At 50.3% G+C, this 18336-nt stretch overlaps 1 protein-coding gene across 5 annotated transcripts in view; it reads left to right on the forward strand.

Moving 5' to 3' along the window:
* The window catches only part of SIK3 (SIK family kinase 3), a 299150-nt gene that overhangs the window by 270308 nt on the left and 10506 nt on the right, over positions 1 to 18336 (forward strand). Inside the window, exons 14-21 of one of the 5 annotated variants that reach the window (XM_059707775.1) lie at positions 272 to 342; positions 2310 to 2453; positions 5897 to 6047; positions 6741 to 6866; positions 7131 to 7216; positions 7669 to 7772; positions 8939 to 9278; positions 9587 to 9806. In XM_059707775.1, coding sequence (XP_059563758.1) covers positions 272 to 342; positions 2310 to 2453; positions 5897 to 6047; positions 6741 to 6866; positions 7131 to 7216; positions 7669 to 7772; positions 8939 to 9278; positions 9587 to 9623 — 1059 coding nt within the window. In that variant the 3' untranslated portion in view covers positions 9624 to 9806. Of the gene's footprint in view, positions 1 to 271; positions 343 to 2309; positions 2454 to 5896; positions 6048 to 6740; positions 6867 to 7130; positions 7217 to 7668; positions 7773 to 8938; positions 9279 to 9586; positions 9807 to 9844; positions 10723 to 18336 lie in introns of those variants that run through there. The other 4 variants (XM_059707773.1, XM_059707771.1, XM_059707774.1 and 1 more) reach the window with 4 other exon arrangements.

Consider the following 18336-nt stretch of genomic DNA (forward strand, 5'->3'; position numbering starts at 1 on the left):
TTTATCCTGGAACGTCGAAGGTATTCTATTTGTTGGGTAAATAAATGAATGAATGAAGATGAATCAGAGGAAGAAATCCAAAGTAAAATCACCTGAACAAGGTAAAAATGGAAAAATAGAAAGGTATCTGAAAGTTGTGTGTAGCCCAGGGGTCCTATGAAACGTTGTGTGAGTAAGAAAACGAATGGAAGACCACTCCCTAGGCAGTTTCCAGAATGAGAGCTATTGCAGAAGCAGCAGAGCCTGAGCCTGTCCTTTCTGTCTCTGCCAGGCAGTGCCAGCAGTTACCCCTGTGGACGAGGAGAGCTCGGACGGGGAGCCAGATCAGGAAGCTGTGCAGAGGTAATGTGGCGTCTGGCAGGCTCACCTGCAACCAGCGAAAGGTCGCCTCTGTCCGAGGAGGGTACAGTATAGCTTCAGCATTTGTGTGGTCTCTGCTCAAGCCAGGTGGCATGTTCCCCCCACCTAGAAGGAACAGAAGACTCCCCAGAAAATTTCATTTCTGTAAACGCCATTGGAAGTCCCGAGTGACAGCAGGAACCATAAGAACGCTTCCCTCCCTCCCTCCGACCTTCCTTGTCACCTGCCTTCACAGTGCAGCTCATAGTGTCACAAGGCACTACGCCTGCTCCTATCTGCCCTGGACTGTTTCCCGAACAGGAATTGGAGGTTTGGGATGACAGTGACCCTAGCTAGGCTAGCCGTGGACCTCTGGCCTGGACACTCCTTTCTGGGAGAATGAATGCCTCTGGCACTGTTCGCTTGAAAAGAGTATGCGGTTCGGGCCAGTGACAGATGCAAACGGCTCTGGTTTGCAGAACCTTGTTGAGCGATGCCTAGTCCACAGAAAACAGCAGTGACCGTCAGGCACACCGTGCTGTTCATTTACCTCAGCTCCACCCATGCCCCCTTGTGGGAGTTGTCATTCTTATTTTCTGGGGAGTGGGGTTTGACCAGAATTCAGCATGTATTTTCCCAGAAATATAGGTGTTCCTCAAGATTATATGTTTTTCCCTTGAGGGAAGTTGAAATAAAATAGTTTTCATAGGCTCTTGGGGGGAACTTTAGGTGTCTTTATCAAATGGATATTAAACCACTAATGGCTTACTCTTTTGCAAGTTTACATACCATTAATTATAGTCTGTTAACTGTTTTATCTTAAGTGGGCGAAGTAGTTAGGAATGAAACAAGAGCACTTTTTAAGAGCCTGATGGTTGCTGGCTCCTGAGAGTGCAGTTCTAACAGAAGCCAGTCCCTGTGGAGGGAGAGGAGAACAGGGGTGTTGGCAAGCGGGTCAGCGCCTCCCACAGCTTAGCCAGTAGAAGGACAGTTGTAACTTTTTTCCCCTCTTGATTTTGTTGTTTCTGTAGTTTGCTGATAACAGTCTGTGGAATTGTAAATGGGTCCTGCTGGTGTGGTAAGAGAACTAGGAAGCGTAACTGCCTGGCTGCTTTAATTAGATGGCAGTGTTTCATTTTATGTCTTCCTCTTGGACTCACTTCCTTCTGCCCTACCTTTTTTTCTTCTTTAGACCAACATTTAAAGGATAATATGCCTGTTTGTTTTGAGACAAAAAGGAATAATGCTTAACCAGATGAAGGGGACCAATATCTTCAGATTAAAGGCAGCAGCTCGTCAACTCTTCCGCCTTTGAAACTTCTGTTTTCTTATCTTGCATTTTCCCCACAAAATGAATTCTAAACATTTCTTGTGGTTTCACTTCTTGTGCTCTAGAGAGGTTGATTCCCAGGGAACAATATCAGTCTCTTCCCTGGTGGCTGACATACAGTCTGGGGCCCGGGGGAGGGAGGTTTGAGTTTGTTCTCCCTGAATGGAAAGCCATGTTTTCTGAGACTTGGAGTGAGGACCGGCTCAAAACCTGGGGACCAGGGGTCGGAGACATGGGGACCTTCTGAATATCTCCCTTGGCTCATCTCTAGGAACGGTCCTTAGTGCTTATTTTCTCTTATATTTTTTGAAACTTGGAGGGGAAAAGAAGAATAAAATTAATAAGTAGGGAAAAGATTCTTCTGTCGAGTGGAAGGAAAATCATTCTTCTCTGTAGCTGCCTCTGCTCTCCTCTTCCATGGCTGCTCGCAGGCCCCAGGTCTGCCACGCCAGCGGTCAGCAGCTTCTGCTGGCGTTGGACGTGCCTCACTCCTCCCGCAGGGATCTGTTCGCCATGGAGCCCTTTCAGAGCTCCGGCACGATTCCACCCAGAGTGCTTTACATTAACTTCTAATGCTTCTTGCTGAGGAGTAGTCCTGGCTGTTTTTTTTTACTATGAAATGTGCTCCTGCTTGTTGCAGGTACTTGGCAAATAGGTCCAAAAGGCATACACTGGCCATGACCAACCCTACGGCCGAAATCCCACCGGACCTACAACGTCAGCTAGGACAGCAGCCTTTCCGTTCCCGGGTCTGGCCCCCTCACCTGGTACCTGATCAGCATCGGTGAGTAGCCACATGAGCTATGTGAGCTCCTTGAGGCTCATCGGACAGGCACCCTTCTGGCTAGTGTTGGTGACTGGCATCGAGGCTTTAAATAGCATCCTGAACTACGTCTTCTCAGCTCCGTGCACTACGCAGTGCACAGAGCAACATAGGATTCTTCTTTCCCATTGCCTCGTAGGCACGTGTATTGTCTGCATTGATTCTTGTGATTCTAGATGTTGACTCACAGATGAAATTGAACTTGAAACCTGCAAGAAGGTGAAGCTCTCAGAGGGCCACCTGGAAATGAGAGGATGTGTAGCCATATTAATAGGGTTGACCTTTAATAACACATTGCCCTCAAAAGAATGAGCATTTCTTACCGTGTTACCACTGAGCAGTGAGCCAGGATACAGAGGAGGACACGGCCCTTTGTGAGTGGTGGCGCGGGCACTGCATCCTCTTCAAGCAGTCATTCAGGCAGTATTCTGATGGCAAGTTCTTTACTGGGGCTCTGTCACATGGATAGCTCATTCTCTTGAAAAAATAAAAAGAAACAACCATAGCTGGCCGAGAAAACCTGACAAAATTGAATCCAAGTAAGCCTGCCAGCAAGAGGAATGGCCCTTGGCCAGATTGGAGTGATTGTCTTCTGTGAATACCTTGACTGCTAAAAACCTAGCTGAGAACATACCCAAACTCATGGATCACACTCTCAAAGCCACCCTAAATTCCTAGAGCTTATTTTATTATCATCTTTTTGAGAGGACAGTGAAAAGCATTCTTACTTGGGAAGGTTGAAAAGCAGTCAGATTTCAAGGAAATTAAGTTTATAACTGTGCTGCTATTACATCCTGCAACCAGTTCACACTGGCAAGCTTGACAGTGTTTTTATTGTGACTAGTTCCCCATTGGGCATTGATGTAATCAGCAGAGACAGGTGAACTCTGAGCAGGATGAGACATGACTAGTGCCACGTTGGAACTCTGAAAGAAGGGAGATAAGCTTTTGCAAATGACCGCGGATAGCTTAGTAAAAAAAAATAGTCTGTTAGGAGTAGCAGGAATGATGATTCTCAAAAGAAACTCCTATGACACAGAAAGTATTTTCCTAAGGAAAATTTCTCAGGACCTACCTTGTACTTGAGTGATTGTTGGAGAGCTGCCTTTCCACCCCGTAAATTTCCTACGATTACTTCATGACCCTGAGCTCCACACTTACCTAACAGCCCCTCCACCTGTGTTTCTCCTTGTTTCTGTCTTCCCCTCCTCCCTGCCTGACAATGAATTCTGCAGCCTCGTCGGGGTCTGTTGTTTAGCTGAGCCCTTTGGCATCCTTGTTTACTTCAAAGTGCTCGGGAGGTATTGTTATCAGAGAGACACAGAGATTGGCACGCCTCCCTAGTCACCTTTACCACAGACTGGGTCCTGTTTGCTTTTGTTATAAAGGAGGACCACGTAGGCCTTCCCTGCTGGGATCTGCCTGCCTGCCGTCAGGTTTCCTGTGGTCAAGCCAGTCTGAGTTGAAATGAATGCTTTATGAGTGGCAGATTGTGTGAGGTGGGACATTTATGCAAACTCAGCATGCCTTGGTGGGGATACTGTGACAATATGGCAACACAAGAGACTGAAATTAGTCTTCAGGGGGAAATGGGAACTTTTCAAGGGCATAAAACACTTAGAATGGGTGGCCTAGATAGTTATTGAATTTTCCTTATTCTTCTGGAGAAAATCACGAACAGCATCTTTTTCCTCTGGGGGATAATAGATGAAAAGCCACATTGAGACAAAAGAGGAGCCTGATCGACCTTTTTAACTTGAAAGTGTGTAATTTAGAATTTTTTAAGTTTCTGAGTGTAATTCTTTTTTAAAACCTGGCACAAGCTGGGTTTCATGCAGGGGGTGAACCAGTCCGGTTTGGAAGTGTAGTGGGAACAGAGCCTCAGGGAAGCGGTGTGGGTTTGAATGGGACTCCTGATCAAAACAGCGCCGTTGGTCCTATTCGTGCTTCCAAGTGAGCAGCACAGCCAGACTGCTTCCCTGGCACCTCTGCCGGGCTGACCCGCTGGTCGGCGTCCACAGCCTGCGCTTCTGGAAGAGCCAGGAGCCACTGGCCCTGGGAGGTGGCTTCGATGGCGAGAACGGGGGTTGTGCAGATGGACTGAATTGAAGAACACAGCTTTCTGAGTGAATCAGAAACGTGTCCATTGTCACTAATATTGAAAGCGTAAGAGAAACATTTTAGGAGGACGTAGTATTGGCTTGCTTTAACTCCAAACACCTGAAGTAGAAACAGAACTGGGAAGGATGGAGGGAATGCCCCTGAACACAGCTTTCAGGATCGCCGTTTCCGGAGTGCGTCTGCCCAAAGTGTTTGTCTCTGTGTTACTGAAACAAACATCCATGCGGCTCGTTTCATTAGCGCACTGCTGTGCAGGCTTCAGGCAGAGTCCGAAACAGAAGTCATCCCTAGAAGGGGGTCAAGGGCGTTCACCTGCTGCCGGAACTCTTGACCCCTCTGCACAGTCACGAGACTCCTCCCCCTCCCTGTGGCACTGCATTTGAACTTGCTTGTTAACCTGCTTCCTTAGCCTGGGTTCTGCTTCAGTCCAGAATGAGTACCTGGGCAGGTGGTGCCTCATTTCACCCCTCAGTTCACTGTGCTGCCATCCCTGCCCTGGACATGAACCCTGACCCTTCCGTGGCTGCTGGAATGCTGCTTGGGCAGTCTTTTATCTGCTTCCCCACAAACATCTCTTTCTGGTTCAGTAACAGGTACAGGTGTTAGCCTCTAGCCCTGGTGCTGTCCCAGGCATTCCTTATCCATAGCTGTTCTTCCTGTACGGTTCTGACTGCTCTGATCGGTCAGTGGATTTTGAAGGTAACCCACATGGGTGCTCTTTCCTTAGGAGACGAGAGGTGCGGTTGCTCTGAGCAGTGCGTTTCACAGTGTGCGCTGGCCAGGCATGTACATCCTTCAGGGCCACATTCCTTAAAAATGTGCTGTCTCCATCTGGGGAGACGTCAAAGCTGCCCCCATTTTCTAGCACAGAACCTGTGGTTTCCAGGCCTGACCGTGGACCACAAAGCTGACTGTAGTTTCCTTCCTTACTGCTCAGGGGCAGCTTTGCACCACACAGGTTTCTAAAGGCACTAGATAGAGATAGGATGCTAAACCAGAAGAGTTCCTCGCAGCTTGGCCTTCGGGATCACTCGCAGCTCTTCTCTCCTTCCTGGCGTAGTGATAAGAACTGGGTGTGTTTGATCCCAGGATAGGGCCTCCCCTCTGGCAGTGACGCCAGCCTATGGTAAGTGGGAACGGAAGACGGGCCTGGACCCTGGGAAAGGGAACAGGCTGGGGCCCACATGGCAACAGCGTCTTGGTGCTCGTCGTGGGAACACATCCCCAGGTGATTTGCTCAGAACCCAGGTCCTAGCCTTGACCTTCTCTTCCCGTGTATTCAGCTCTACCTACAAGGACTCCAACACCCTGCACCTCCCTACGGAGCGGTTCTCCCCTGTGCGCCGGTTCTCAGATGGGGCTGCCAGCATCCAGGCCTTTAAAGCCCACCTGGAAAAAATGGGCAACAGCAGCAGCATCAAACAGTTGCAGCAGGTAATGGAGAGATGTGGACATCGCTGGAGAAGCATGGCAGCAGAGACCGCTTCTGCCCTCCTGTCAGCAGTGCTGCCATTGGCTAGGTCCAGGGCCATAGCCTCCTGCTCTTTGCTTGCTTGTTAGGTACAGCTTTCCCCAGCATCAGCCTCGCTTGCCCCATGAAGGGACTGTCTGCCCCTCCTGTCCTGTAGTTCACTGGAGAGGACTTGCTTCTGGGCTTGGGTTTCAGTGGGAAACACCAGGGAAAGTACTTGGGAGCAGCCCTGGCATTCCTCTTGGAATGGGCACTGGGTCTTGTGGGAGCTTGCTTGGCATGGCTGCCACCTGGCACAATCTCCAGTTGGTACAGAATGGTGCTCTCAGAGGAAGGAAGGCTTTCACAGGCCAGTTTCCTTTCTGCCTTCTCATGACCACACTTTGAGTGGCATGTTCTTTGTACACAGATTTCACACTGGACACTTCCACTTGTGCACAGCCCGTCCTTGGTGTCTGCATTGGTCCATGCAGAGCAGGGTGTGACTATGTACATATTGAGTACATAAATGCCTATGGGACGGGGTGAGCGCTCAAGGGCACTGTTCTCGCCTGGCTCTTTCTGCTGTGAGACCTTTGGGCAGATGTGCACCTACTCACGTCACTGCTGGGGTGGGCCTGGCTACATCCCGCCCATATGAACTGCTTTCCCTTCAGGAGTGTGAGCAGCTGCGGAAGCTGTACGGGGGGCAGATCGATGAGAGAGCCCTGGAGAAGACCCAGCAGCAGCACATGCTGTACCAGCAGGAGCAGCACCACCAGATCCTCCAGCAGCAGATTCAAGTAGGCCTCCCTCCGCGCTCCCAGCGGGTTCGGACTGTGCTCTCAGGATGACTGGTTTGCCTGTGAATTTTGGAGGAGATCATGTAGGGCAAAATGGAGTTGAGTTCTGTTTATGGTTGGCATGTTTGGGTAAAGGTAGTCAGACTTTTCCATGAGCCACAAAAGCCTAAGTCTCAGGGACAGGTAGCTCTCCGTTTCCTTCCTGAGAATAGCTCATGTTCCTCTTTGGGCTCACAGTCCTTCTCCACCTTCCCCGTGTTTTAGGATTCCATCTGCCCTCCGCAGCCCTCCCCGCCCCTTCAGGCCGCATGTGACAGCCAGCCAGCCCTCCTCACCCACCAGCTGCAGAGGTAAGGCATCCATCGCTTTGCTTCATGCCTAAGCCATTGTCTCTCTAGCCTGACTCATAGGGGAGATTCTGACTGACTTTGGCTTCCATCTTGGAAGAAACTATTTGAAGAGCAGAGAAGCCAGTTTCAATCCCAGCAGCCTTCCTGGCTTCCTGGCTTCCTGTGCCACTTCACTATCTCAGCCACGTGAACAAAGTCATGTGACATCTAATACAGGAGCCAGACACAGGCCCACAGGCTCTGCCTCTTTGTCGGGAAAGTCCAGTAACATAATTCGTGGGTAGGTTGTAAGGAGGCTGTGGTGGGTGGATCTTGTATGTTTTTCTAGCCTGGAGGCTTATCAGCACTCAAAACATAGTTTCTGCTGAGGTGGATCCTATGACTGAAGCTCACTTCAAGGTTCTGGTGGCACCTCAGGGATTTATTTACCTGTTTTTGTGGTTTTTTTTAAGGTTAAGGATTCAGCCTTCAAGCCCACCCCCCAACCACCCCAACAACCACCTCTTCAGACAGCCCAGTAGCAGCCCTCCCCCGATGAGTGTGGGCCAGCCCCATGGTGAGTGCCGGCAGCCGGCCTGAGCCGGTGAGCCACATGTAGCAAATGGATCCCAGTGTGAATGCCACGCGCTGTTGACTTGAATGGCAGAATAGCAGCATTTAAGGTGTGGGCTCTGGAGCCAGCCTGCCTTGGTTTGAATCCTTAGTGGTGACACCTGAGTCAAGTCACTTAATTTCAGCTTGCCTCGGCTTTCTCAAATGGAAAATAGAATTAGTATTTAATGAACCAACATATGCACTTGGAACAGCCTGGCACTACATAGCTCTCGGTAAGGATTAACTGTTCGTATTTTTAATAAAACACCCTCCACCTCTACCAACTAAAAAGCTGCTGCCAGAGCCTTCCTTGTTGCCGGGCCTGTTGGTTTCTCCTCGTATATGGGGACCCTCTCGTGGGTGTTTCGATGGAGGTGAACACGAGTGCACCCCAACGAGAGGATCTTTGGAGACCAGCGCTGTGAGGAGTTAATATTCCAAACTGGCGATCTCTTCAGTAGCGCCACACAGTCTGGGTCCCCTGAAGAGTCTGAACTCTGTTCTTCCTACTCAGAGCAGGGTTCCCTGACCAGCTGCATCGGCAGGAAAGGCAGAATCCTGGGCCCCATCCCAGAGCTGCTAGACCAGCGTCTGCACTTTAGCAAGACCCCTGGGCCATTGGTGTGCACATTAGAATTTGAGAAACACTGCTCTAAACAGAGCTACCCAAAGAACAATCCATGAACCAACTGTCTTTTTTTTTTTTTAATATATTTTTATTGATTTCAGAGAGGAAGGTAGAGGAATTGAGAGAGAGAGATAGAAACATCAGTGACGAGAGAGAATCATCGATTGGCTGCCTCCTGTACACCCCACACTGGGGATCAAGCCTGCAACCCAGGCATGTGCCCTGACCGGGACTCAAACCCTGACCTCCTGGTTCATAAGTCAACGCTTAACCACTGAGCCACATTGGCCGGGTGATGGACCAAGTTTCTGTAAAAATACAGAGCCATGGGCCCCCTCCCTGACCTGCTGAATCAGGTTGCTGTGGGTGGGGCCCAGGAGTCTGAACAGATGAGCCTCGTGCACAGCGAAGTGTAAGGAGCAGAGCTGTGGGTGGCGTTCGGTCATCTGCAGCCAGCAGGCCACCTGGGCGTTTGGTCACTGAGGCTTCTCTCTCTCTAGGTGCTGCATCTCCCTCCCAGTTCCAGGGCTTACCCTCCCGCAGTGCAGTCTTCCCACAGCAGCCTGAGAACTGCTCTCCTCCTCCCAGCGTGGCGCTCACCTGCCTGGGCCTGCAGCAGCCCACCCAGCCACAGCAGGTGACCATCCAAGTGCAGGAGCCTGGCGGCGTGCTCAGCAACATGCCGGGGGCAGCTGCAGGCTCCGTGGGGCGGGGCACCTCCATCAGCCCCAGTGCCAGTCAGATCCAGATGCAGCACCGTGCCAACCTGCTGGCCACCTTCAGCTACGGGCATCGACCCTTGTCCAAGCAGCTGAGTGCTGACAGCGCAGAAGCCCACAGGTAAGGCTACCTAGGTCACCCAGTGAGCCATCCAGGTGATCCAGGAGGGGGGAGGGAGGGAGCAGGGAGGAGTCTGGTGGTCGTGCTCCTTCCACTCCCTCTAAATCAAGGCGGTGGCTTTGGGGTGAACTTGAAACCTATTTATTGACCAAATAGGGGCTCAAAATGCTAATGAGACAGTGGAGGAAAATGACAAAGCTATCTTACTGTTGTCTGCCAGGAAAAAATGGCCTATTAGATAAAAGTGCCCGTTTCCCTTGTCTGTTCTCTGAGGGTTCCTTCCCTCTCCCTCTCTCATATTCTGAAAGATTGGCACTTCTTAGGAGCTCCGGTGATGTAAGATAGTTACTCCCTTCAGCCTAGAGCTGGGCTGTCACACACACACTGCCCCAAGTCTGGGGCGCCACTGGGTGAGTGATGCAGGGTGGTGCTGCACCCCCTTCCCTGTCACTCCGCAGTTCCCTGTCCATGCACTCGCTCCTGACAGGCGCCGTTTTCCGTTCTCTGGGGAGTAGCGTGCTCTTGTTACATGGATGCCTGGTACTCACTTGCTTTTGTGTCTGCAGCTTGAACGTGAATCGGTTCTCCCCTGCTAACTACGACCAGGCGCATTTACACCCTCATCTGTTTGCGGACCAGTCCCGGGGTTCCCCCAGCAGCTACAGCCCTTCAGCAGGAGTGGGGTTCCCTCCAGCCCACGCCCTGAAAGTCCCTCCACTTGACCAATTCCCCACCTTCCCTCCCAGTGCACATCAGCAGCCACCTCCCTATCCCACGTCAGCACTACAGCAGGCCCTGCTGTCCCCCACGCCGCCAGACTACACGAGACACCAGCAGGTACCCCACATCCTCCAAGGACTGCTCTCCCCCCGGCATTCGCTCGCAGGCCACTCGGACATTCGGCTGCCCCCAGCAGAGTTTGCACAGCTCATTAAGAGGCAGCAGCAGCAGCGGCAGCAGCAGCAGCAGGAGTATCAAGAACTGTTTAGACATATGAACCAAGGGGATGCTGGGAGTCTGGCTCCCAATCTTGCAGGACAGAGTATGACAGAGCACCAGGCTTTACCGTATCAAAATGCTGACTCGTATCACCACCGCCACACCAGCCCCCAGCATCTTCTGCAGATCAGAGCTCAAGAATGTATCTCCCAGGTTTCCTCAAACAGCCCTCCCCAGGGCTATGCTCAGCAGCCGGCACTCCCGCATCCCGAGAGCATGGAGGAGGAGTGCTCCTGCGTGGCAGCCAAGGACGTCTTTCCAGACAGGCAGAGTTCAAGTGCATTGACCAAAGGTTGCCATGACAGCTCTCTCCTCTTGAGTACTGGTGGACCTGGGGACCCTGAGTCTTTACTAGGAACTGTGAGCCACGCACAGGAATTGGGGATACATCCATACCAACATCAGCCAACTGCTGCATTCAGTAGAAATAAGGTGACCAGCCGAGGTAAGAGTCCCTTCAAAGTAAAAGTTCTGGGCTAATCTGCCCCAATTCAATTAACTTAGTAATGTTATCTTTTTCCAGCTAGTACTCTGTTCCTAAGACAAAAAGAATGCCTGGGAAGACCTTCAGGACCTTCTGAGGGAGAAGCATGTAGGAAGTGGGTATTGGTGGGTAAGGAGTCATTTTCAAAATAAGACAGTGGTAGAATAGTCAATAAGATATATTGTCTATTTTCCATATTCATACCATGTTTTTTAGCTTTTAGAATTTCTTGACTTTCTTCCAACTAGTCAACTTTAACTTCTGCGATAGAAAAAGCCAGCCAGTGGTAAGAAATAGGATTCAGTATAAATAGCATTGGACCAGGAGTCAAAGCACCGCGGTTCTGGACTTGCCTCTGCCATGAAACCATGACCTTGTCCCTTACGCCCTCACGTGGTTCTCCTCCTCCCTGTGAGAAAGCGGCAGGAGGAGCATGGTGCTTTGCAGGGTATTTGGGAAGATTAAAACATGCATATATGTGCGTGCGTGCGTGTGTGGGGGGTCGGGGGGAGGCATTATTACTCTGATCATTTCATTAATAAATGCAGACTTTTACAGCATCTTAAGGGGCCATGTCATCTCATTTTGTCTCATTGTATAATGAATGCGTGCATTCATTTTTATTCTGAGGAAGATTAATATTACCATCAATTGCCGTAACTGGTTTGGCTCAGTGGATAGAGCATCGGCCTGTGGACTGAAGGGTCCCAGGTTTGATTCCGGTCAAGGGCATGTACCTTGGTTGCGGGCACATCTCCAGTAGGGAGTGTGCAAGAGGCAGCTGATCGATGTTTCTAACTATCTCTCTCCCTTCCTCTCTGTAAAAAATCAATTAAAAAAATATTTAAAAAAATATTACCATCAATAGGTTATGCTCAGAAAATGTTATTCCATTAGCATCATAATATCCTAAACAAAATCTGGACCAATATCCATTCTATCATCACAGATCATGAAAAATGAGTTTGCCCATAAAATATACAATTCTGAAACCAAGCATTTCCTATATCCTTCCCTTCTTGGAGCTGCCTGCATCTCCAGCTCTGTCTTCTAAAGTCAGCACACAAAACTCAGCTCATAGGAGCATGAGGTCCCATGGCACATGGCAGGGGGAAGACCTGGCTCTCCATTGTGTGTGGAAAAGCTTGGTGCCTCAGGCTGGCTCATAGGCACCAATAGGGAGGGACACATGGTCGAGTAAAACACCAGGAAAATCCGGGGCCTCTGAACAGTCTGATGCCATCCTGCCGAGGGGCGCCCTGGCCGGGCGGCTGCTGTGTGGAGGTGGTGCGGGGTTTCAGGCCAGGCCAGGCCGTATGTGGAATGGCTGACACACCTGGGGGTGTTCAGTATTGGGGGAAATAAGCTAAGGAGAGTGATCATACTCTCAGGCGGAAGAAGGGATTTGACTTTTCTGGGTTCATATTATGGGGCAGAACCAAGATCGAAAGAGAAGTCGCAGCAAATGTTAACTCCCTGGAAGACTGTGTAAGAACGTTCTCGCCTCAGCAGCCCGGAGCTTCCTGTCCCTGGGAGTGTTCGGGCAGGGAGGTGGTATGAGGGTGCTGCGGAAAAGCTTCCTGTGTGAGTGTAAACGAGCTTTTCTATAGGGTTTTCCGTGTGCCAGGCACCAGCAGCTACTCACATATAAATGAATTTAATCCTCCCAACAACCCTATCTTACCTAATAATAGACAAACATGCAAATTGACCATACCTTCACTATGCCTTAAGCCACTCCCACCCAATCAGAGCGACTATATGCAAATTAACCCAACCAAGATGGTGGCCAGCAGCCACAGAACTGGAGCAAGCAGGAGGCTTGGTTGCCCCAATGATGGAAGAAGCCAAGCTTCCCAGCTGGCTCTGAGCTCCACTCAAAGCAACAAAGTTTCAATTATAGAAGATAAATAAACCCCAGATACCTGCTTCCAGTCGCCATGGCCACGGAGCTGGAGCGAATAAAAAAAAAAGAAAGGCTGGGAGCTTCGGTTACCAGGGGGCTTGGTCAGTCTGAAAACAGCCATCAGCCCCTCACCCAGACTGGCCAGTCACCACAGCGGAGACCCCTACCCTGAAGGGGCTTTGGCCAGCCTGAAAACAGCCATCGGCCCCTCACCCAGGCTGGCCAGACACCCCAGCGGGACCCCCACCCTGATCCAGGACACCCTTCAGGGCAAACCAGTCAGCCACCACCCGTGCACCAGGCCTCTATTCTATATAATAAAAGGGTAATATGCAAACTGACCCTAACAGCAGAATAACTGGGAATGACTGGTCACTATGACACACACTGACCACCAGGGGGCAGATGCTCAATGCAGGAGCTGCCCCCTGGTGGTCAGTGCACTCCCACAGGAGGAGCTCTGCTCAGCCACAAGCCAGACTGATGGCTGCCAGCACAGCGGTGGTGGCGGGAGCCTCTTCTGCCTCCTCAGCAGCACTAAGGATGTCCGACTGCAGCTTAGGTCTGCTCCCTGTTGGCAAGTGGACATCCCCCGAGGGCTACCGGGCTGCCAGAGGGATGTCTGACTGCCAGCCTGGGTCCGATCCCCCAGGGAGCAGGCCTAAGCCAGCAGGTGGACATGCTCCAAGGGGTCCCAGACTGCAAGAGGTCATAGGCCAGGCTGAGGGGCCCCCTTGAGTGCACAAATTTTTGTGCACCGGACCTCTAGTATGGTAATAACTCTCATCATCCCCATTGTATCAATGAGACAACTGAGGCACAAATTAAGTACTTTGCCCCCAAGGTCAACAACTAGTAGGTGGCATCTGAACCAGGTACCATCAGCTCACAATAGCAGGTGCCTCCTGGCAGGGCCCGGGGAAGAGCAAAGCTGGAGCTAACGTGTGCACACCCACTCCCCCACCCTAGATTGCCACGTATTAAACACCTTTTGAGATTTTTTTGTTCAAAAATTCCCTCTAATTTTCTTTATTTTCCCTCCGGTCTGACTCCTCCTTATAGAAAGGCTGGAGGGCTTGGGTTCACCTGTGCCCCATGCCTGTCAGAGGAACCCCTTTCTTGAGCTTGCCTGTGTTGGTACCAGGTGCAGGTGTGGTAGTACGGGAGGGGCAGAGTAGTTCCCAGCCAGAGGAATTGGTGCTCAGCCGGTAGTAAGTAAGCGGCATTTGAATTGGGTGTGATGGGTGAAGATGGCTCTGCCATGGGTTTTGGGGAGAAGCATGAGGAAAGACCAGTGGGTGAGAGTGGTGCGGCATATCTTGAAGTGCAGTGCACATGAGGGAACTGGCAAAACTAAGGCAGAAGCTTCCTAAAATCCAGAGCAGGGCCCAGACCCAGCCACAGTGTGCCAGGAGGGGGTGGCGTCCTGCTCGGCTCTCCTGCCAGTTTAAATCCGCTGCCATCAGTCACCCCTCCTTCCGAATCTCAGGCCTGAGCTCCAGGCTTGTAATTCTTGTGACAGATCTCTCCTTCTTTTCCTGCTGAGTCACTCTCATTACCTCTCCCACTTCCTCCTCCTCCCTACCTTCTCACATCTAACCCCATCTCTACCAGTGTCCCCCACAAATGCCTCTCCTGTTTCTGGGAAAGAGGAGAGAGCAGCAGTGAGCGCATTTCAGCAGGTTTCAGCTCAGCACGCCCTGTCCTCGGTGCCTCATGGGCAGCTCTGCAGGAATCTCCCCCGCCCCCGCCCCCCTGCCCTGCCCCAAGCCCTCTTTTGCTCATATTTTTTCCTGATCTTTGGTGGGAGCTTTTCTAGAAGCTGCAGCCTTAGCTCCTGCCCGTGGATTATAGGGGTTTTCTTCCTTCTTTCTACCCACTTTTTTTTTTTTAATATATTTTATTGATTTTTCACAGAGAGGAAGGGAGAGAGATAGAGAGAATTAGAAACATCGATGAGAGAGAAACATCGATCAGCTGCCTCCTGCACATCCCCCACCAGGGATGTGCCCGCAACCCAGGTACATGCCCTTGACCGGAATCGAACCTGGGACCTCTCAGTCTGCAGGCTGACGCTCTATCCACTGAGCCAAACCGGTTTTGGCTCTACCCACTTTTTAATGCAGCCACAGACTATGCCTTTTTCTGCTTGAATTCTTGTCACCTTTTTCTGACATCTGCTCCTGGTTTGTGACTTTTGGAACCACATATACAATGATCTCTAACGAATAAAGCCACAGGTCATTGCTGTGTGCATTGGAATTCAGCATAGCAAGTAACGCACTAGAGAAGCTCATGGTCCAAGGAAGCCTGGTCTGCTTCGGAGTTAACACCCCTTGGTGTTTAAAAACACCCGCTGATCCCGGAAGTCCCCATTGTTCTTGCTGTGAACAGCACAAGCTCACTCTGAGGACAGACCTCTCCTCCCAGCCTTCACCTGTGTAGTTAGGGATGCTCAGCTAAACATCCCCAGAGAAGGAGCCTGGGATTGTGTTCGTAGCTGCTCTGCTCTGGGCTTCCGCCTCAGCTGCTCATTTCTCTTCACAACCACCTGGGATGCCTGCTCTGGTTCCTTTGGCAACAGGACTGCTGAGGCCCCACCATCTCCCTGCTTCAGCCTGACATGATTCCTTCCATCCTTTTAAAAACGTGAGAGCTGTTTCACATCACCAAGAACTGGCAGGCACTGCTGTCACTTCTGTCAGGAAAGGGTGCTGACCTTCCCTCCACCACCTGCAGGCCAGGAGGGAAGCTCACACTCGACCTGTTCACGCTTTGCACAGGGGCGATGCTTGCTGTTTCCTTTACTGATACCTCAACCTCTGCATAGTTACACGCTCGTCCCCAAGCACCTGATCTGTTGTTCCCATGCACAGAAGTTCAGCAAGACTGGAATGACTGGGCTGCATACACGGGCTATGGGTGCTGCGTGGGATGCAGGGGTGCAAAGCTGAAGAGCCTGCCCCCCGGGAGCTTAAACCTGGCGGGGGTGAGGGTGGGGGAGGGGAGACAGCTCCTAAACAGCTTCAACATGAAGTGCTATCAAGCGAGCTGTCAGAGGTGCAGTCGGTCATGTGCCACTTGACGGCGTTTCGGTCAGCGGTTACCTGATGGTGGTCCCAGTAGATTATAGTACAGCTGAGAAGGCCCTATTGCCCAGTCAGGTCATCGCTGTCATATGTCCTAGCACAGTGCATTGCAAATTCAGCAAGTAATGTGGGCAGGTTGCAGCCTCGGAGCAGCAGGCTGAACCAGACAGCCCAGGTGCATAGGAGGCTGTATGATCTAGGTTGCTGTAAGTGCACTTGATGTTCCCACAACAAAATCACCTACCGACAGGCTTCTCGGAACGTATTCCTGTTGTTAAGCAAAGCATGACTAGGATTATAATAAAGCAGATCGAGGGCAATCTTTCTAAAATAAGTCTAAAGTGTAGGTGAACAGGGATCCCTGGATAGCTGAGGAAAATTAAATGCCCTCCTATCAGTGTCTGTGGGCACCTGTTTCCTTTGTGTCTGCTTGCTGCCAGTCAGTGTGAAGCTAGGCACTGTGGGGCACCAAGCAGGCAGCGAGCGGAAGGCTGGTTTGAATGCCCCATGCTGCCCGTAGTCTCCCTAACTGCCCTCTAGAAATAGAATGTAGGCTTATCTTTTTTATTTTTCATTTTTTTTAATTAAATCTTAATTGTTCAGATTATTACATTTGTTCCTCTTTTTCCCCCCCATAACTCCCCTCCTCCCAGTTCCCGCCCCACCCTCCGCCCTCACTCCCCACCCACTGTCCTCATCCATAGGTGCACGATTTTTGTCCAGTCTCTTCCTGCATCCCCCTCACCCCTTTCCCCCACAAGAATAGCCAGTCCACTCCCTTTCTATGCCCCTGATTCTATTATAATCACCAGTTCATTCTGTTCATCAGATTATTCACTTGATTTTCAGATTCACTTGTTGATAGATGTGTATTTGTTGTTCATAATTTGTATCTTTACCTTTTTCTTCTTCTTCTTCCTCTTCTTAAAGGATACCTTTCAGCATTCCATATAATACTGGTTTGGTGGTGATGAACTCCTTTAGCTTTTCCTTATCTGTGAAGCTCTTTATCTGACCTTCAATTCTGAATGATAGCTTTGCTGGATAAAGTAATCTTGGTTGTAGGTTCTTGGTATTCATCACTTTGAATATTTCTTGTCACTCCCTTCTGGCCTGCAAAGTTTCTGTTGAGAAATCAGCTGACAGTAGTATGGGTACTCCCTTGTAGGTAACTGACTTTCTTTCTCTTGCTGCTTTTAAGTTTCTCTCTTTGTCTTTTGCTCTTGGCATTTAATTATGATGTGTCTCGGTGTGGTCCTCTTTGGATTCCTTTTGTTTGGGGTTCTCTGCACTTCCTGGACTTGTAAGTCTATTTCTTTCACCAGGTAGGGAAGTTTTCTGCCATGATTTCTTCAAATAGGTTTTCAATATCTTGCTCTCTTCTTCTGGCACCCCTATTATTCGGATGTTGGTACGCTTGAAGCTGTCCCAGAGGCTCCTTACACTATCTTCATATTTTCGGATTCTTTTTTCATTTTGCTTTTCCAGTTGGGTGTTTTTTGCTTCTTCGTATTTCAAATCATTGACTTGATTCTTGCAATCCTCTAGTCTGCTGTTGGGTGTCTGTATAATATTCTTTATTTCAGTCAGTGTATGCTTAATTTCTAGTTTGTCCTTTATCACAACATCGAGGGTCTCATTAGATTTCTTGTAGATCTCATTAAGTCTATTGGCAGTTTCTAGAAAATTCTTGAAAATCCTTAAAAGTGTGGTTTTGAACTCTATATCCAGTAGTTTGCTTTCCTCCATTTCCGTCATTTGTGTCCTTTTTCTTTGTCTCTGCATTTTTTATGCTTCCCTGTGTTGATAAAGTGGTTTTCTGTGCTAAGTGTCCTATAGGGCCCAGTGGTTCAGCCTCCCCAATTACCTGAGGAGGACACTCTTGGTGTACCCCCTTGTGGTCTTTGTGCACAGTCTTGTTGTAGTTAAGCCTTGATTGTTGTAGGTATCACTGGGAGAAATTGACCTCTAGGCCAATTGGCTGTGAGAATCCGCTGTGTCTGCAGTGGGAGAACTTCAGTGCTGCAGACACCCTTCTGGGGCAAGACTTGCTTCAATGGGGCTTTGGTGCTCACTGAGTCTGCTCCCTGAGTGTATCCTTTATGGTTCCACGGAGCTGCAAACTGGATGGTCCCACTCTGACCTCTGGGTTTCCTGGCTCCTGGCTCTCTAGGGAGGTGCTAATCTAGCCTTTGCCTGAGGCTATCCAGCAAAAGCCTCCCTGCAGGGCTTGGGCGGGGCGGGTCCCACGGGATCAACAGGGCGGGGCTAGCAGTTATGGCTGCTCTCAGTCCTGCCCTCAGAGGCTCTGCTTTTCAATGTCCCGGTAATCACTGCAAGCCCCTTGGAGAGAAAGCTGCCCTGAGTTCCAACCAATGCCAGACAGTCCCGCTTCTCCCGTATGAGTCTGGGTCCCTAGAGACTCGCCCGGAACTGGAGCTCAGAGCCTGAGACTCCCTCCTGATTGAAAACGACAACCGTGCCCTCAGCCGCCAGCCCACTCCGCATGCATCTCCGCACCTTAGTATTTTACTTCCGCACTGCGCCTCCTCTGAATCTTGGTATGCTTTTCTTTTTCCT

Source organism: Myotis daubentonii, chromosome 9 (genome assembly GCF_963259705.1).
Source record: "Myotis daubentonii chromosome 9, mMyoDau2.1, whole genome shotgun sequence".
NCBI classification, from domain to species: Eukaryota; Metazoa; Chordata; class Mammalia; order Chiroptera; family Vespertilionidae; genus Myotis; species Myotis daubentonii.